Here is a 17405-nt window from a genome sequence, read left to right as displayed (position 1 = left end):
ATCATAATAAAGAGATCTGTATCTTTTGAAGGCACTACTGTTCCAACTCACTAATATTCTTTACAGTGTGTGCTGGGAAATGTTAGTTCCTGATGTTTCTCTGTGCTCTTCAGAAGTACCTCTGTGTGCAACTCTGAGCAAATCTGTGAACTTCTCATGTTTTAAAAGCTAAATTGTGCTCTGATTTGCTTGGTTTTTTCTTCAGGATCTCTTAGATAGCGTTGTGGTGAGAGAGGATGAGCTGACAGTAATTCCCCTAAGGATCCATTTTTCCCAACACCTCCTGGAGATATAAATTTGCCCTGTGGAGCAGAGCAGCTGCTGCCTTAGTCAGCTCCAATATAGTTCACTAAGATGTTTTCTCGTTATTGGCCTTTGTGTCAGAGTCACTCTGATGGGGACGAGCCTGCACTCCTTTGAATGTGCCTGGAAGTGTCACTCACCTCCTTAAAATGATGTCCATGTTTGAGAGCAATGGGGCTGGCCCTGAACCACTGATTGTCATCTGCATGGACCTGTCCTGCCAGCATTCCCAGGGTGTCACAGCCTGTATTCCATGCAAGGATTTGTCATTTTGCTGGGGCTGCTGTGCATGTTCTAGTTCCAGATATAGCCACGGGTGAAAGGCTGATGATGCCTGGCAGTCTTGCTCCTCGAGAGTCCAGCAGTGATGGCTCAGGAGAAAACCTTCCCAGATACCTCCTGCAGGTTATTTGTGGAGATAAAAATGAGTTTGTAACCTCATAATCGTTGTGGGATTGCATAAACAGAATTTTCAACAAAAGTGTTGCCAAAGGTATAAAACAAACACTGCAAAAATGACAGCTCTCGGAAATTCAGCAATAGAATTGTTTTGTTCAAAAAACACCAACAAAATCAGACAAAAAAACCCACTCACAAAACCAGAAAAACCTCAAACAAGCAACCAACCCCAAATCCAAGTGGTGAGCTGCTCTTTCTTTCAGGTTGTTGTAATAGTAGCTTTAATTTTCATTCACAACTCAACCATTTCCCCACAGTTTAATCAATTTGTTGCAATTTAGCTTTTAGATGATGCTCTTAAGCCTGCCTTTTGCAAAAAGTGACTTGTAACCTAAAATCTCAATATAGTGCTACAACAGCTGCTGCGGCATTCTTTTTTCCTTTTTAAATTTTCTTTTTTTGGCTTATTTCCGAAGTTTTAAGATTACAGAGCTCGAACTGTAGTTAACAAAGAACCAGGTAAGTAACTGTATTGCTATAAATAATAGTTGTTCAATCTGGATAACAGGCAGCCAGTCCTGATAGCTCTTTTTTCCTTTTTTCCCCCTCCTAGTATTAGTATCTCTGCGGTTAATTTCTGAATCAACATTTTATATGGCTGCATAATTCACTTTTTTGTTTTCTTCTTCTTTTTCAAACTGGCAGCATGCTCTTTGTTCTGCATTCCTCCAACCCTTGCTCCAGGCAGAAAAGAGTAGCTGATGTTGCTGATGTCCCTAAGCCTTGTGTGGAGGATCTGTCCTTCCAATGATTGCCAGTAAATTGCTCTGATTTTATCTGCAACTAAGCCACTACTCTTACCTGATGTTATTTTAAACCATGCTTACTTTCATACAGAGGTGGGCTTTCATCTGCATCCTGTGGGAACATTTGACCAGTCTGTAGCATGGATCAAAATGAATGTTCTCACCCGAAGGAAAACTGAGCATTTACCAAGTTGTTGTGGTTTTTTTTTAAATGAGGTCAAATGTTTGATTTCTATGAATCCCAGTAAAATGACCACAAGGATTAGTTGCAGGAGTTTATAACCTGTAAATTCCATATAATTTTTCTTCTTGCTAAACCTTTTACTCAGCTGATATTAGCAATGTAAGTTTGCTGGAGTAACACTTTCCTAGGTGTAGGTGTTCAGGCAAAAGCAGGACTAAATGCAGGATATTAAACAGCAAAAGGGACTGTGTAGGTGTGTGTAAAATTACATTTGAATTTGAGTGATGGAGGCTCCAGTGAGGATAGGCTGCTGTCATTGCCTTGTGCTTTCTAAATTTTCCAGAGCTTGCAGGTCTTTTGATCATCCTCCTTGCTGCCTTATAATTCTTGAAGGACTTTTAATAATAATAGAAGTATTTCAACCGTCTGCATTTTAAAAAGGGATGTACGAAGAAAAATCATAAGGAACTGATAATAGTCTTAGCCTGGTGTAGGTCTGTTTAATGGAAACATTAAACAGCATTCCATGCTGTTTAATGGAAATTCCCATTAAATATCTTTATGTTAAAACTCTTTCTGCTGGAAATAGATGAAGCCTACAGTTGATCTGCCTCGTGACAGTTCTATTAAAGGACTGTGCTATATATATATATATATATTTCTGTAGAAAGCTTCAGAAGCAGTGCAAGAATTATTCCTTTTGGTTGAATGATTTTTTTCAGGAAGGTGCAGGAGGCCTATAAGTGGATGATGGCTGTGTGAGGAGGCTCTCAGACAGAGATGCCCAAATCTCCTGTACCTGTGGGAATTGTGCCTGTACTGTCACTTCCTGATCAGCCATAAAATATATTTTTAAATTATTAATTCTGGTCTACTGTAAGTTTTACTTTACCAGATTTTTGGGGTTTTTTTAATGTAAAATGAGGCGTTAAAAGTTCAGTATCAGAATTTCTAACAAAACCCTACAGGCATTGATTTTAGTTGCCAGATCAATGAAAGCACAGGCTGGTGTCACTTCAGTGAACCTCTCTAATTAGGAGCATAGGATTTGCCATCACAGATCAGGCCAGTGGTTTTGTGAGTCTATGAGCATCCTGCCTGCAGCAGTGCCCACCAGCTGGCTCTGGTGGAAGTGGCATCCCCCCTCCCTCCTTCCCCAACAAGGCATAAGGTCAGTGGGAAATGAAAAAGCAGAATTTTCCTCTTGTATCATGCAGGGAATCATTCTTCATCCCAAAGGCAGTGAATTGGTAACTGGGGTCTTGGCCAGACTGCCTGTAAGTGGCCTTCAGGGATAAGATTACTAATTGTTTATACAGTGCCAAGCTAAACTTAGCTACAGAGGTTTGCTCCTTCCCATTAGGAGGGGTATTCCTTAATTATATATAAATAAAGAAGTACATTTGATTGAGAAGGTCTTTGTGACACAGACTGTAGTGGAGAAGGGAGAACTAAAATTTTTTCTGTAACATCTGCACTCTAGAGCTTTTTTTCCTATATTCCCTTAGTCTGCATCATAGCTGGGGACATTGCCTTTCTCTGCCCCTTTAAATCTGATCTAGTGCCAAGTGTGTAGCTTTATCTATTGCCAATTTTCTTCTGTCTAATTGGCATATAGATCATGGTACAGAAATCACTCCCAGCCTCCTAAATGGAGGCAGGAGGAACTAAGCTGGAAGCAGGGTCAGCATTGACAATTTAATGTAATTTAGAAAGTTATCAGCCAGTGGGAGATTCAGTTAGATTTGTATCTGTGAAACAGATGGCCAACTGCAAGACCATTAGATTAGGTTTGCTATGTTTGTGGAAATTAATTCAGCACTTTATTTTTTTGTTTGGGGAAGGAAAAAAGAAACAACTTGTAAGTGCTTAGCAGGAACAATTTATAAAGATGACCTCATTTCCTGTAAAATATGGTGAACCCCTTGTGATCCCAGGTATGCAGGAGGCTTTTTTCTGTAGCCTGATTTTTGGGCTGTGTGGCAATATAGTGAATGACATAACAAAACCAAAAGTGCTTCCACCTATGTATAGATGATTGTTAGTATATTCAAATGCAAGAATTTTACCTCAAGATCTCATTAACAAAACTTTTAGGGCCAGAGACCTACGTGGGCTGCATCCTCTCATCTGTATGTTGATACAAATATTTATTAATATTTCCTTTTTCTCTACTGAAAAGTGAGGACCAGATTTTAAAAATGCTGGAGATCTGGCACTTATTTAGTTTTTTTTAACTATCTGAAGTTTTCTGAAAGATTGGTTTTTGATTTTGATGGCTAGGAGGAAGATGAGCTCTAATGGGAAAAGCTGGGTCCTTCTGAGATTCTTGGTCGTTTTGTGTTTCTTTTGGGATGGAGTCTCTGACACGCAAATTAATGCTCTGCTGTCACAAAATATTTTTCACTATCTTAAAAATGCAGCTTAAAGTAGGTCACACCTAGGATTTGTCTAGCCAACTGTCCCATTTCTGACAGTGCCCAGTAGCTGGAGGTGTGTTAGAAACATGGCCAGAATATAAAAAAAGTCTTTGGAAAGGTAATTGGCTCCTTCTCATTCTTACTCCTATCATCAATAAGCTTTAGAAATAATGGAATTAATATGGAATTCTTTAACTACCAGCTTCAGTACTGTCCAGTTCTTCAGCGTTCCTGTTCAGAAGAGTTAAATGTGCACTCAGTAACTGAGACCTGAGTACATGCTTGAAGCAATCATGTGGTCAAGTCCTTGCTCAAGTTTGGGTCTTGTTTCCTCCTTTTCCATCTCCAGATTTTGCATTGATCTTGCTTGGCAGATAAAGTGGTGAATTGTTGGCCTTCCTAGCTCAGCTGCAGTGATTTTTCATCCATGTGTTGGTTGCCTGTTGCTTTATGTTGTTCCAGGTGTCAGAGATCTCTGCCTCTCGCCAGCTTCTGGCAGCCCCAGAGGCACTGCCTCTCCTGAAAAGCCTTGGACACTGAACTAAATTACATTTTCTGGAGTGAGGGAGGAAGTGCAGCTGACTTTTACTCTTTTTTGAGTGGCATTAGATGCTCTGTTTGTGGGAGAGGAGGATATTTGGCTGGTGACTGCAGTGTTGATATGGACTGAGCCTACCCAGGCCCTGGTTTTGAAGTCTCATTTTTGTCCATCAAGCACTAAGCAGACCCAAAAGGAAATGTTGGCTGGTCCTTCTTGGCTAAAAGAGGGCTAGGATTTGCTGTGAGACCAAGGCCAATTTCTGTAATTCCCTAATCCCCACAGCAAACTGATTTTGTTAAAAATTAAGAAAAGCTTTTGCAATGTTTCCTGGCCTCGGTGTTTGGATCAGATAACTTTCATCTTCATACACTGCTAGGAGTTGAAAGGGTTTAGTATGACGTGCCTTAGAAACCAATTTTATTTTTACTTGGAGTGGCTTCACATCTGTGAAAGTTGTTTTGATGAATTAATCTTCTAAGCAATCAAGAGAAAATGGAATAGAGGAGTGACTTTGTTCTTGAAATGCTACATGGCAAATCAGGTTCCATTTCCAGCCCTCTTCAGATTATTATCTCCTGGAATCTTTTCCTTGCCCTTTGTTTCTCAGAGTCCAATCCAGCAGTGATGGTTCATCTGTTCTGATCCCTCCTGCAGCCATGGCTCTCTGCCCAGAGGAGATGATACTGCAAACACACAGATTTGTGACCCCAGGTGAAAAATACCAATGAAATTACAGCAGCTGTTTGGATCAGTCTCTCATATCTTTTCCAAATGGAGAAAATGAATCTGTCTTTATTAGAAAAGTTTAGAAGACACATTTAGTGTCACAAGCCAAGGGTACATGGAGTTTTGGGAACTGCTCACATTGAGTGTTGGGTGCTCACAGCAGAAGCTGTAAGGCTGTAGCACCCTGGAGTTAGAGCCTTCTCCCATCTTCAGTGGTCAGAGTTTTGGGGGGGAACACGTGCAAACTCCCCCCTTCTCCCACTCAGCCTGTCTGCATTGGCAGAGCTGTTGTTCACAGCACAGTCCTGAGCACATCAGAGCCTGTTTGGGTAAAGCAGCTCCTTCATGTTCTCCTCAAACTCCATCAAAGCCCCTCTCGTCCCCCACCTTCCCAAAACAAACACCCCCTTTGCTGGGGGGAGAGCTGATGTGGAGACACTGTGGCTCCCAGGCTGTTTGCTTTTCATGGAGCACTCAAAAGAGCCCCATGGATCTGACTCTGGCAGGCATGTGCCTTTTGAAAAATCAACAGTGAAAATGTCAGACATCTATCCTTCAGCTTGGCAAGAGGGGAGGTGAAGCAGCCAGCGCTTCTCACCTTGGCAGCATCGCCTGTGTTACTTTTTTTTTTTAATATAAAGAATTCCAGCCAAGCATCTTACAAGTGCCAATTCTCTGTATTTTTAAGGAATGCCAGCAACAGTGGTCAGGCCATGGAATTAAGGCTGACTTGCACATGGTGGGGTCTGGCCAGAGGGCAGGCAGCCCTTGCCCAGGTGGTCTGTGTCCACTCCAGGTCTCATTCAGCCCGATGCTTTTTAGCTTGCATTTGTGATGGCTAAAACCTTCAAATATGCTCTGGAGGTCTAAAAAGAGGTGTACCTGGTGGTTTTTGTCATGCAAAATCTTGGGTTCCCTTTCAGAGCATAAATTTCAGTAGATTTTAGAAGCATTTACAGGAAGGGTATTGTCTCTATAGTAGGTAAAAAGCTTCCTGATTGTGTAAAAAACCCCAAACAACCCAAAACAACAACAGAACAAAACAGTTAAACAAAACCCCAGCAATTTCTTTAATCATTCTTTTAATGCCTGCAGTGTCCAACACAAAAGACCTGCCAAACTTTATTCTTGCTGTAAATAGCTTTGATATTGTAAAATATACTGATCCTGTTTGAAATTGATGCCAAACATTGGAACTCTGTGTTAGACACAGAGAGAAGGGAGAGAAGGGAGCAGTGGGGGTGTAAGGGAAGAGCTGCAGGAGGGGTGGGATTTGTACAGTTTGACTGTGTCAGAAATCTGAGCACTGTGCATGCATGTCTTCAGCTAAAATTAACCACCCAAGCTTCACATGCCAGCATATATATAATCATTTAACTGTGGACCCCTTGAGAAGGAAGAGCAAGCTGGACTCCAGCAGATATATTCACATTAAATATGCCAATAAGTGGTATGACCTTCCAGGTCCCTGTTCGTGGGAGAAGTAAATTTTCCTGTGACCATTATAAAACAGTAAGCAGCTCTTGGCTCCTGGATCATGGCAGTCGTGCTGTTGAACAGTTACTAACTTCAGCCTTAGAAGTGTTATTTTGGTTTTGGTTTTTGTTTTTTTTTTTTTTTTTTTCCTTCTGCAGCTTCTTAGGATTTTCTGTGGTTTCTCTTCGGAGTAGATATGTACCACCATTCCAGATAAGCCCTCTTCTCTTGCTGTTTGTGTGTGGTAGTAGATGTAAATGGGTATGTTTTGTCTATGACAATTGTGATATTTGAAAATAACTTGCTATGCACTTCAGGTGACTTTAGAAAACACTGAAAAAAAATAGTGCATTTGCTGCTTTTGTTCTCTGAGGTAGATGATAATTTGTTGGTGTGAGATGAGTTCAATTGTTTCACTGCAGCCAAATGTGACTGGGAGTGGGTTTTGCCAATCAGCTCAGCAAACTGAACTCTATTTCACTTTGGGGTCCGCCAAGGAATCGCTGCAGGTGTGAGTGCAATTCTCATTTTATTCAGGACTTGGTGGGGGTTTTTGCAAGGGGGAATCAGAGAGTGGCACCTGCTTGGCATGGTGTGTGTGGCTCCAGCTTGACAGGGATGTGTGGATGGATAATGGGAGCATTGAGGGTGCAGCATGCTGGATGCCAGCACAGTCACTGTCCTTGCTTCACCTTGGAGGCTGCTCCACAGGAAACTGCTGCTCTGCTGTGAAATATCCAGCCCTCTGTGTAGGCAGCACCTGTCAGTGACAGGGCTCAGAAGCTTTGCAACTGGGGTGAAAAAAAGGAATTCTCTCTTTTGCTCCTCTTTTATATTAAATGTAGTCAAATATTCAGTGGGGAAAGAGTAGCAAAGGTGCCAGCTGGGCAATTGAAAGCACGATGCTTGTTAAGTATCCACCAAAGATCTGCTCTAAACACACTCAGTGCCTGCTCTGAAGTGTTCACAGTCCAAGGCTCTATTCCTGGAAAGGTTGCAGGCCTGCTAAAATTGACACATATGCTTGGCTCTGTGTGCTGTGAGTCAGCCCATTGCTTTTGAATAGTAGTCATATGCATGAGAAAAGCCCTCCTCAGCTGGGAATAAGGCTTTAAAGAGAGAGAAATAAGTAGTCCCAGTGGTGTTTAAATTATCCATTTATCTATTTAACTTCCAAGGGCTAATTTATGTACACAAGTGTCCAGTAAGATGTAATATTCAGAAGAATATCCCCACCAGCTGGGTAATAAGTCAAAGCAGTTGCAACAAACACTTGCACATCTGAGTAGAATGAATAATTTAGTTGGGTTGCCTTAAGAAATTAAAAAAAAAGAAGCAGAGTTATCTCTGTTTCCCCAGAAATGTGGGAATTGCAGATGGTTGTAGGTCTATTCTCAATAGTTGGTGATAACTCCAAAGTTCCAGCACTTTAGGTCATTGAGAGTCCTGGCATCATGTTAGACACTAATCAGTAGGTCTATGTGCATATGTGTGTGACAGCTGTGTTTAGGGGATTGCAAATCATAGAAGCAGAGAGTGGTTTGGGTTGGAAGGGACCTTAAAGATGATCTCATTCCACCCCCCTGCCATGGGCAGGGACACTCTCCACCAGAGCAGGTCACCCAAAGCCCCATCCAGCCTGTTGTCCATAGGTGACATTCCAGGGAGGCAATGCTGCTCTCTCACCTGCCTGCTGAAGGGAATCCACCTGCAATTCAGCCCATCACTGCCTCAGGCTTGGAGTTTCCCGTGGTTTCCTCCCTCTGTTAGCTGCCTTTGGTGCCAAGGTGCTTGGTAGGATTGAGTAAACAAAGCTCCAGCCCTCCATCCCGGCTTTCCAGATGTTTCCAGGATCTTGGACCAGGGAGGAGAAGTGATTCAGTCCTTGCCTCATGTGTCCTTTCCTTCTGGGCTGGGAGTCACTGGGGATTCAAGGGCACCCCTAAGGACAATGTGTGTTTGCTTTGACTCCTGCTGTCCTCAGACCCTCATCCTAAAAGAAAAGGAGCAGGCAGAACTCTTTGCTCAAAGCCCACTAACACCTTAAAGTTATCGCAGAGAAATGGAGTGACACGTTATTAATCCTGTGTCCTGCTTTTTAAGCATTTGTTTTGGTTTGTTTTGTTTTGCAAGGATTTATATTGGGGAAAAAGCCATGACAGAGTGTTTTTGGATGGCAGTGCAAAGTTTAATTCATTCTGGAGGAGTCAGCATTACCCTTTTAGTGGGATTTGTGTCTTGGTACAGATGTACAGATAGAGACTTCTACAGAGTTTAAGAACCATTTAGGGACCACAAATTGTAAGAAAACTTTAAAAAAAGATGTGTGACAAATGCTGTTAAACTTGATTTTTAAGGGTTTTTTTTACCATTTGCTTCCTTGTTGTCCTTTTGCCAGTAACTCAGCAAAATATTGTCAGGGCCATAATCTCTCTGCACTTTCAAAATATCCATTATCCTTCCTGTGCTTCCTTGGAGCCAGAGATGCTTCAGAGGGATGAGCTTTTCAGCCAAACCTTTGACTCTAGCTGTTCAGCTCTGGGCTTTGCAGTGTGGTATCTGTTAGTGAGATCATTGTGTTGGACTGGAGCATGGATCAGCATGAGATTGCAATTAGTGTTGCCAGTGAAAAATTGGGATTTTATGATTCCACATGTGCAAGCCCCATGACACTGGGCAGCAGTGAGTATCTGTGGGGCTTTTCCAAAACCCCACAGTGTTGTAAGGACTGCAGGCATTCCCCTTGGGTCATCTCAGTGTGTTGTGGCTATTTTTAGGTTTTGGGGTGGTTTTTGTTTTCCCTGAGAAGGTCAGCAGGCAGTGTGGTTTGGTTAGCAGCAGCACAGGCACTGCATTGTGGTGGCTCTTCTGGAATGGGAGCTCATCAGTGTGACTAACCCTGCTATTCAATCATGAAACAAGCCTTGCTCTGCTCTAATTATGCTGCATGATGTCAAAAAGATATTCTTCAGCTGTTACCAGATTCATGAGGGCCTGATTCATGATAATTATTGGGAGAAAACAATCAGAGTCTGATTAATTCAGAACTGACATGGTAAGGGAAGGAGAGAAAGATTTGAAAATTTACTTGGGCATTGATTATAATTAGATTTGTGTGTGTGTGTGTGGAAATGAGAAACAAGGAAGAGATACAGGCATATTTTCTACTTGCATGGAAGAGAGACATTCTTTTCAAGCAGAATCCTTTGCTTTTCATGAGTGTATTTCAGAATACTGACCCACAGGCAAAACCAATATAAACTGATAAGACCTGGCACCTTAACCTAATTGCAGTCCCAGGGATACACTGATCCTCTAAAGGATCTTCCTGGATTCATTGCTCCCAGGACTTTATTCATGGTTTCTATCCTGGTTTTGCTGGTCAGTTCTGCTCCCCAGCCTTCTTCAGGGGCTTGGGGGTGGCTGTGTGGGCTGGAACACCCAAGCACTTCTGCAGAAGGCACCTTTTGTACTGATGCAGTGCTCAGGTACAGGGCAGGCGGGCTCAGGTGTGCTGGGTGTGCTCTCTCAGCACAGCCAGAAATGCTGCAGGAGCCTGCGAGTGCCAGAGGATTCCAGGGTCTCCTGGCTGGAAAGCAAGATCCTTCTCTCATCTGAAATGTGCTGTAAAGATGCAGCTGTGAGGCCAAGGAAAGGGCAGTGGGGAGAAACCCCACTAAGTTTCAAAATTCTTCAATCTTGTTGATGGATGACAGTGTTCAGGCCTTTTTCTTTACAGAGTTCATTTTCTTTAGAATTTGGATTCTTTTTTCCCCAAACCTCAGTGGGTTTTGCACTACATTTTAGTGTTTTAGCTATGACTCATTATGTACTGAATATCTCCAAAATTGATCCTTAAGTGTAATGCTCTTATTTCAAATCTGGTGGATCAAAGGGGCAGAGAAGAAGTGAGAAGGAAAAGATCTTTCACATAAGTTTTTAATTTGTTCCCAGAAAACTGGATTCCTAAGATCATACACTACAACAGAGGGGAAAAAAAGCTACCAAACAGCTGAGTCCACCTTCAACAGAAGCTGGGACTTAGACCTGAGTTAAACATTAACCTGCCTTGGACAGAAATACCTGCTTATGGTGATAATGCCCAAATCACCATGGTCACTTGATTTTACTAACCAAAGTAAAGAAGCTGCCTCCAGTGATTTTCATACTGTGTGAAATCACTGAAAAGTTTTAAAAGCCCATACTGGTGTGTGTAATAAGGCAATGTCTCCTGGGTTGTAGTGGGTTTAATATTTCATATTAAGATTTGTATATTTTTAATTAGACAACTGTTCAGGTAATTTTCACGTGAATATTCAAAAATACCTGAGGAACACTCATAATTGATGTGCAAAGATAGGGAAATGGAAAGTTTCTCAGCAGTGTTTTCTTGCTTCTTTTATTATTGTTTTTCCAATTATTTGCCTGGTTTTGAATATTTGAAAACACTGTGTGCTTTGAAACGTATTTCATGTGTCTAGAAATAGCAGCCATTGTGCAATTATTTTTTTCCACTTGTTTGTATGGAAAAGGAAAAGAAACATTAGAAATCTATTTGTGTAGTACATTACAAAGACTTGTAACAAGCAGGTTTTAAAAACATCCTGGAAAGCTTCAGTTTTTAGCTTAATATGTGCCATAAAAATCAGTGGTGACCACGAGGAGCTACTCCAACAAGCCTGGGTAACACTGTATGCCTAGGAATGCTTCAGAGATTGCAAATACATAGCCCAGGCAGCTAAAAAATAATAATTTGCATGTTGCACATATTGCAAAATAATGTCGTGTGATAACATTTTTAAGAGAAACACGGGTTTATTATATCTGTGAAATGCTCTCCTAATCAACTAGTGGAATGAAAGAATATTCCACACCCTTAAATACCCCAGAAACAAATAGTTCCTCCATACTGGTGTGCATTTCATAAGGAGCATAAAAGCTCTGCTTGTAGCAGGCTGACTTCAGTACCCAAAGTGGGGTTTACAAGAATAATTTGCTATCAGAGGGAATTTCTTTAGGTGTTATCATAGGCAGTGAATCAGGCAGCAGGTATTTGGAGTTTTTCAAGTTGTCTCCTTTACCAGGAGGAATTAAGGGAGTTCAGGGATTTCTTTGATGCAGTTCTGTTTGAATATATGAATATAAGAATATAATGAACCTAAGATCTGGTGTTCCTGGGTGCAGCAGGAATTAGGGCAGTAGGAAGCAGGTACAGGGTAGCAGTTTTACAATGCCAGCCAAGCATTCTCATCCTGTTACTTGACTTAAAAAATCAATCCTTACTAGCTCTCAATGTCTTGCTGTGATTTTAGGCTCTGCCAGGAGGGGTCTGCTCCTGTTCTAACTGTAGGGCTGATCCCAGGATTTGTCTGCCTGCATCATGGAAATGATCCAGGATTGAACTGATGCATTGAAGTTTAATCTTACCTTTTCTGAAAGTCCTTCAGTGATAAATTAGGACATTCATTGCAGCCTTCCCATTAAAGGAAACATGGTTATTGTGTTTGATATGTTCCTTGTCAGCTGAATTGAAGGCGTGGAGGGGGGGTTGGACCCTTGCACTTGCAAAGTAAATGCTTTATAACCTGTTTCCTCATATGTCTTCACTCCTAGATAAGAAAGCTAAAACCACGTGGCAGAAAAGTAGGTTAAGCCAACCCCAGTTCTTTGGAGTCGTTGAATCTTTTAAAATATTTTCCTGTTATGGAAAATGTTTTCTTCTGAAAGGAGCTAAGGAACACAATGTCTGGTTTGTGCAGCATGGGTTTTCTGCCCCTTTTCTTGTTCAGCTGGGGAAATCACTCCTGTGTACTCAGCCTTTATTTCATTGAGATGTTTTTCAGCTCTGGGGCTTTTTTTTCCTGGGGTTATTCCAAGTTTTTTTCTGTTCAAGCCATGATGCTGTTGGCATAGGAAATGCACATCCTGCTGCTCTGAAGGGGGAAGTAAAGGATAAATGGTGGAAAATAGGGGCATATCTTTCAGATATTAAGTGATTTGTTCATGGCTGCTACCAGTTGTGTTTTACAGGTTAAAAAAAAAAACCACAAATGAAGACCTGATAACAAAAACTAGACTATAGTCTATGAGGACTATAACAAAAACCTCAGTTCTTAATTTTATCACATGAACATTTTATCAGCAAGTGCAGCAAGAGTATGAAATCACAATCCTTGTATTACATCCAGGTTGCTCTGTCTTATGGCAAATGCTTGCCCCCTAGACTTGGTAAAAAGCTGGCTTTTGCTTCCTGTGAGAGAGGACATCATCACCACACTGAAAATGTGTTGTGGTGTTGGGTCCCCAGGACGAGGTGGGAGATGAGAATTTGACTCCATGTTCTCAGAAGGCTGATTTGTTATTTTATGATATGATATGAGATGAGATGATATTATATTACATTATATGCTATTAGATGCTATATATTATATTATTATATTATATTATATTAGATTAGATTAGATTATAATATATTATATTATATGAAAATTATATACTAAAACTATACTAAAGAAAGAGAAAGGGGACATCAGAAGGCTAAAACAAGAATGATAATAAAAACCTGTGAGAGACTCAGAGTCCGACACAGATGGAATGGGATTGGTCATTAAGTTAAAACAATTCACATGCTGGGTAAACAATTCTCCAAATCACATTCCAAAGCAGCAAAACAGGGAGGAGCTGGAGCTTCCCAGGAGAAGGAATGCAGGCGAAGGGATTTTTCAGGCAATATCACGGTGACAGAAATGCAAGGCTGGGGATGCCTCTGGAGTGAGGAGCTGTGGGTCAGTTAGGGAGAGGATGTGCACTGCTCAGCCCTGGGCCCATGGGATGAGGAGGGTGTGGAGCTCTGGAGTGCAGAGGAGGTGCATGGAGATGGTCAGAGGGCTGCAGCACCTCTCCTGAAGCTGGAGCTGGTCAGCCTGGAGAGCCACAGCTCTCCTTGCGCTCCCTTCTTCCCATCGCTCAGTAGATGTGAAGGAAAGCAGCATTTCCTGGGCAGTGCACAGGGAGGGCTTTCCCTGGGTTTTTGGGGACTCACTACTGTTGTTCCCTCTGGGGCAGTGACTCTCAGGCTGGTGTGGAGGCATTTGTAGGCTCTCTGAGGGTTGGGATGGCTCGTGCCCCTGGAAGCACATGGAATCTACATCTGCTTACTGATAGACTGGCTTGGGATGAATGTGTTTCCAATATTCTAGACACTCTTCAGAGTAGGGATGAACATTAATATTTATATATTTAAAAGGTAAAATCCTGATATTTAATTGTTTTTACCCTATTTTTGGGGAACATAATAGGTAATTTTACAAAATCTTAATTCAGAATATTTTCCTATGCAAAGAATAGTGTTATTTAATTCATAGGCAGAAAATCATAATGAAATAATTTAGCTTCTTTTTGATAACCTAGCATGAAAAGTTTTTATAGGTTTTCTGGAAATCTTGAATAAGTTGTGCTGGCATATGATGACCAGTACTTAATGGAAATTAAAGAGAGATTTTGGCTGCTTGGTCTGCTTAGTTTTCAGGTAATACATTTTGAAATAAATTCCAACAGCTGGAAGTTTGGAATAATAGAATTAATAGTGAATAATAGATTAAATAGAATAATAGATTAAAAGTGATTTAATGGGCCTATTTAACCTCTGAGATGGAATTTATTAAAATTGGTGGATGTTTAGGACCTTTAAAGGTTTCTTTGCTAATACAATAAAGGAGTTTCCTCACAATGAAACTGCTGTATGGCTAATATCTACCAGAAGCTTTTTTGGGAAAAGAACCTTTAAAACTGTCTCAATAACAGCTGTGAAGAAAAAAAATGTCAAAGGGAAAATGCAAAAAAGAAAAAAAATCTTGGGTGGAAATTGAAATCTCTTGTGCGCACTCACTGCTGCTGTAGAATATTCCACTGGCCTCCTGATGGTCCATTCAAGCTGTAACATGTCCAGGAGCTCGCTGTCATCTGCCTTGGGCTTTGATGTCAGGTTGCTGAATGAAAAAGTCCATTTTCAAAGCCTTGAATTTTAATGCTGTTGACTTGTTTAGAAGAGGGGAAAGAAAAAGGCAGTGGTCTGAAACCAGCCTTTTGGATACTGGGAGAAACAAAGACTTGTCATTTTTCAGGTTGGGTAACAGTTTGGTTTTGTTTGTCTGTCTCCTAACAGATTTATACGGATTGGGCTAATCACTATCTGGCAAAATCTGGTCACAAGAGATTGATAAAAGATCTACAGCAAGATGTGACTGATGGAGTCCTGCTAGCTGAAATAATCCAAGTTGTAGGTGAGTGACTTTCTGTGTTTGTGCCAAGTATCCACCAGCTCAGTCAGACAATCCCTGTTTTCATCTTCTACACTAACACAGAGTGCATGGGGGGCTATCCATCAAACTGCATGGAATTATGAAGGTCATTTTCCTTCAGAGGCTTTGGTAATTAATTTGAAAAAGCCTTGTCTTGTAGTGGGAAAATATTGGATGTTGCTGATAAGATCTCCTGACACAGCAGTATTTCTCCACATGGCTGAATGTTAGAAAAAACAACTCATGAGATTTTTATTTTTTTTCTGCTAGGATGCTGTTAGCCCTCACTATTTCTAATACCTCTTGGGTACTGATCTGAATATAATTCACAGTGATGTTGCCTCCTGTGTTGAACCTCCTGCCTCCAGTTGAATTTGGGAGATCCATATATACAGCTGGGAAAGGAGAAAGGATGTAATTTTTGTGTGGCAGAAAAAGAAATGTTTGATAACGAGTTTTCAGATGAGGAAAATCACTTACCATTAGGACAAATCTCAAGTGCAGGCTCAGTTATTTTATCCAAAGCCTTTAGTTCTCTTAAATTAGTGCATTAATGCTCGTGGGTAATGAAAGTTCTGAACAATTTTCTCCATGTGGAGCTGCATATTGTCCCTCTTCCCTTGGGCCTGGATCCTTCATTAGTTCCTTCAGAGGCTCATCCATCTGGGGATGCCACAAAACACATGCATGGGCCAATGGAGATGGATGGAATGGGAAAGCTGCTAATGGGAATTAGGACAGCCATTGTTAGGAGCAAACTGACAGATTTGAGATGCAAATTAAGAAGCAGGCACTGAAGGAGCAGGACATCAGTGCATGCATATTTATGATGTGTGTTTGAGATGCTGTAAGGGAGCTGCTGCTGGGTTTGAGGTAGGGATCTGCAAGCCCTGTTCTGGGGTGACACTGTGAAACATCTTCCAGTGATTGTACTGGGATATGTTCAAAAAGATTTTGTCTCTCTGCTGTAGAGCAGCACTGTATCTCAGTAGCACTGCAGACCTGCCCGTGCAGTTACAGAGGTGTAAAAACAGGCCATGAATGAATTGATGGCTGTGTGTTGACAGGCATTCACTTTGAACAATGCTCCTTCCTATAGCCCTTTCCTTTAATAGGAAGGGGTTTTGGAAACCCAGGAGCAGTTAGGTGTTCATTCCTTTCATGCCTGTCTGGCTACCCTGCCTTAACACAGTTGTAGGAAACTTCTGCATGAGAACATGTGTGCAAGAATACCACCATCAAAATGTGGACTTGGTTCCTTCTACCAAATATTTAAATGTAGCTCTTTGAGTATTGACTCGTGAAAACCCTTATGAAATTCAAATTATTCCTTCTAAAGTACATAACCAGTTATTGCTTTGATCACCTTTGCACGTTGTTTTTTTGGTCATTTTTATAGCTGCCTTTTGGCTAATATTTAAGATAAGGTCTGCAAGGTTTCAAAAGTTGAAGTATGAGGGGAAGGATTTCTTTTTTGAAGAACCTTTTTCATGTGGAAGAAAGGTCATATTTAAACATTCTGAGTTTAATCCAGCAAATTAATAGTGCAGAAAAGTAATTTGTTTCTGCTGTGTATGGCTTTAGGCAGCTGCATCTCATTGTCACAAAGATGAGGAGGGCTTTCACACATAGAAGCAGCTTTTTCTGTAGCCTGCAAAATCCAAGCTTTTTTCCTAACTACATAGTAAGAAAGCTTTGATATGCAGTGTAGGAGAGGTTGGTTTGGTTTTGTTTTTTTTTTTTTTTTATGTTATGGTGTGCTATGTGCAAAAGCAGCTATTTCCAAGTCAATTAAAATGCATTCACATCATGCTGGTTCATTTCAGTTCAAAATTTATGAGCCTGTAAAAGAACATGTAAGTCCTATATGCTTAGTAATGCCATATAAACACAGCAGCTGTATTTAAATCCATGAATGCAGGCACACTGGGTATGGCCTGGGTCCTTGGAGGTATCTCTGTCCATGTGTCCCAAACAAGAGACACCTCCTTCACAAGTTCATCAGTCTGCTGTGAATGGTGCCAATTTATAGCAGTACAGTTATCAACTTTTAAAAGTGTAATAAATTTAATATTACGAGATGGGTGCACAGGACTTGGAAAATGGGGTTTAATGAATTAATCTCTGTTTCTGTATGGCCAAACCTGAGATGGCATTCCTGGAAGCAGCGTGTGCTTTTCATGTGTAGAGGCTGATGGGGAGCACACTGTGAATTCAGCTGCAGTCTCTCTCAGATCAGCATCAATTTCT

General features: G+C 41.1%; 1 protein-coding gene across 7 annotated transcripts in view; it reads left to right on the top strand.

Annotated features, from left to right (window-relative positions):
* The window catches only part of NAV2 (neuron navigator 2), a 388804-nt gene that overhangs the window by 218152 nt on the left and 153247 nt on the right, over nt 1-17405 (top strand). For all 7 annotated transcript variants that reach the window (XM_071417131.1, XM_071417129.1, XM_071417130.1 and 4 more), the window contains one exon: nt 15020-15137. In XM_071417131.1, the coding sequence (XP_071273232.1) occupies nt 15020-15137 (118 nt within the window). The remainder of the gene's footprint in view (nt 1-15019; nt 15138-17405) is intronic.

This window comes from Agelaius tricolor, unplaced genomic scaffold (genome assembly GCF_023055355.1).
Source record: "Agelaius tricolor isolate 1412-34295 unplaced genomic scaffold, bAgeTri1.0.p SCAF_67, whole genome shotgun sequence".
NCBI classification, from domain to species: Eukaryota; Metazoa; Chordata; class Aves; order Passeriformes; family Icteridae; genus Agelaius; species Agelaius tricolor.
The sequence above is the reverse complement of the archived record's forward strand: the minus strand, read 5'-3'. Positions and strand labels throughout refer to the sequence as shown.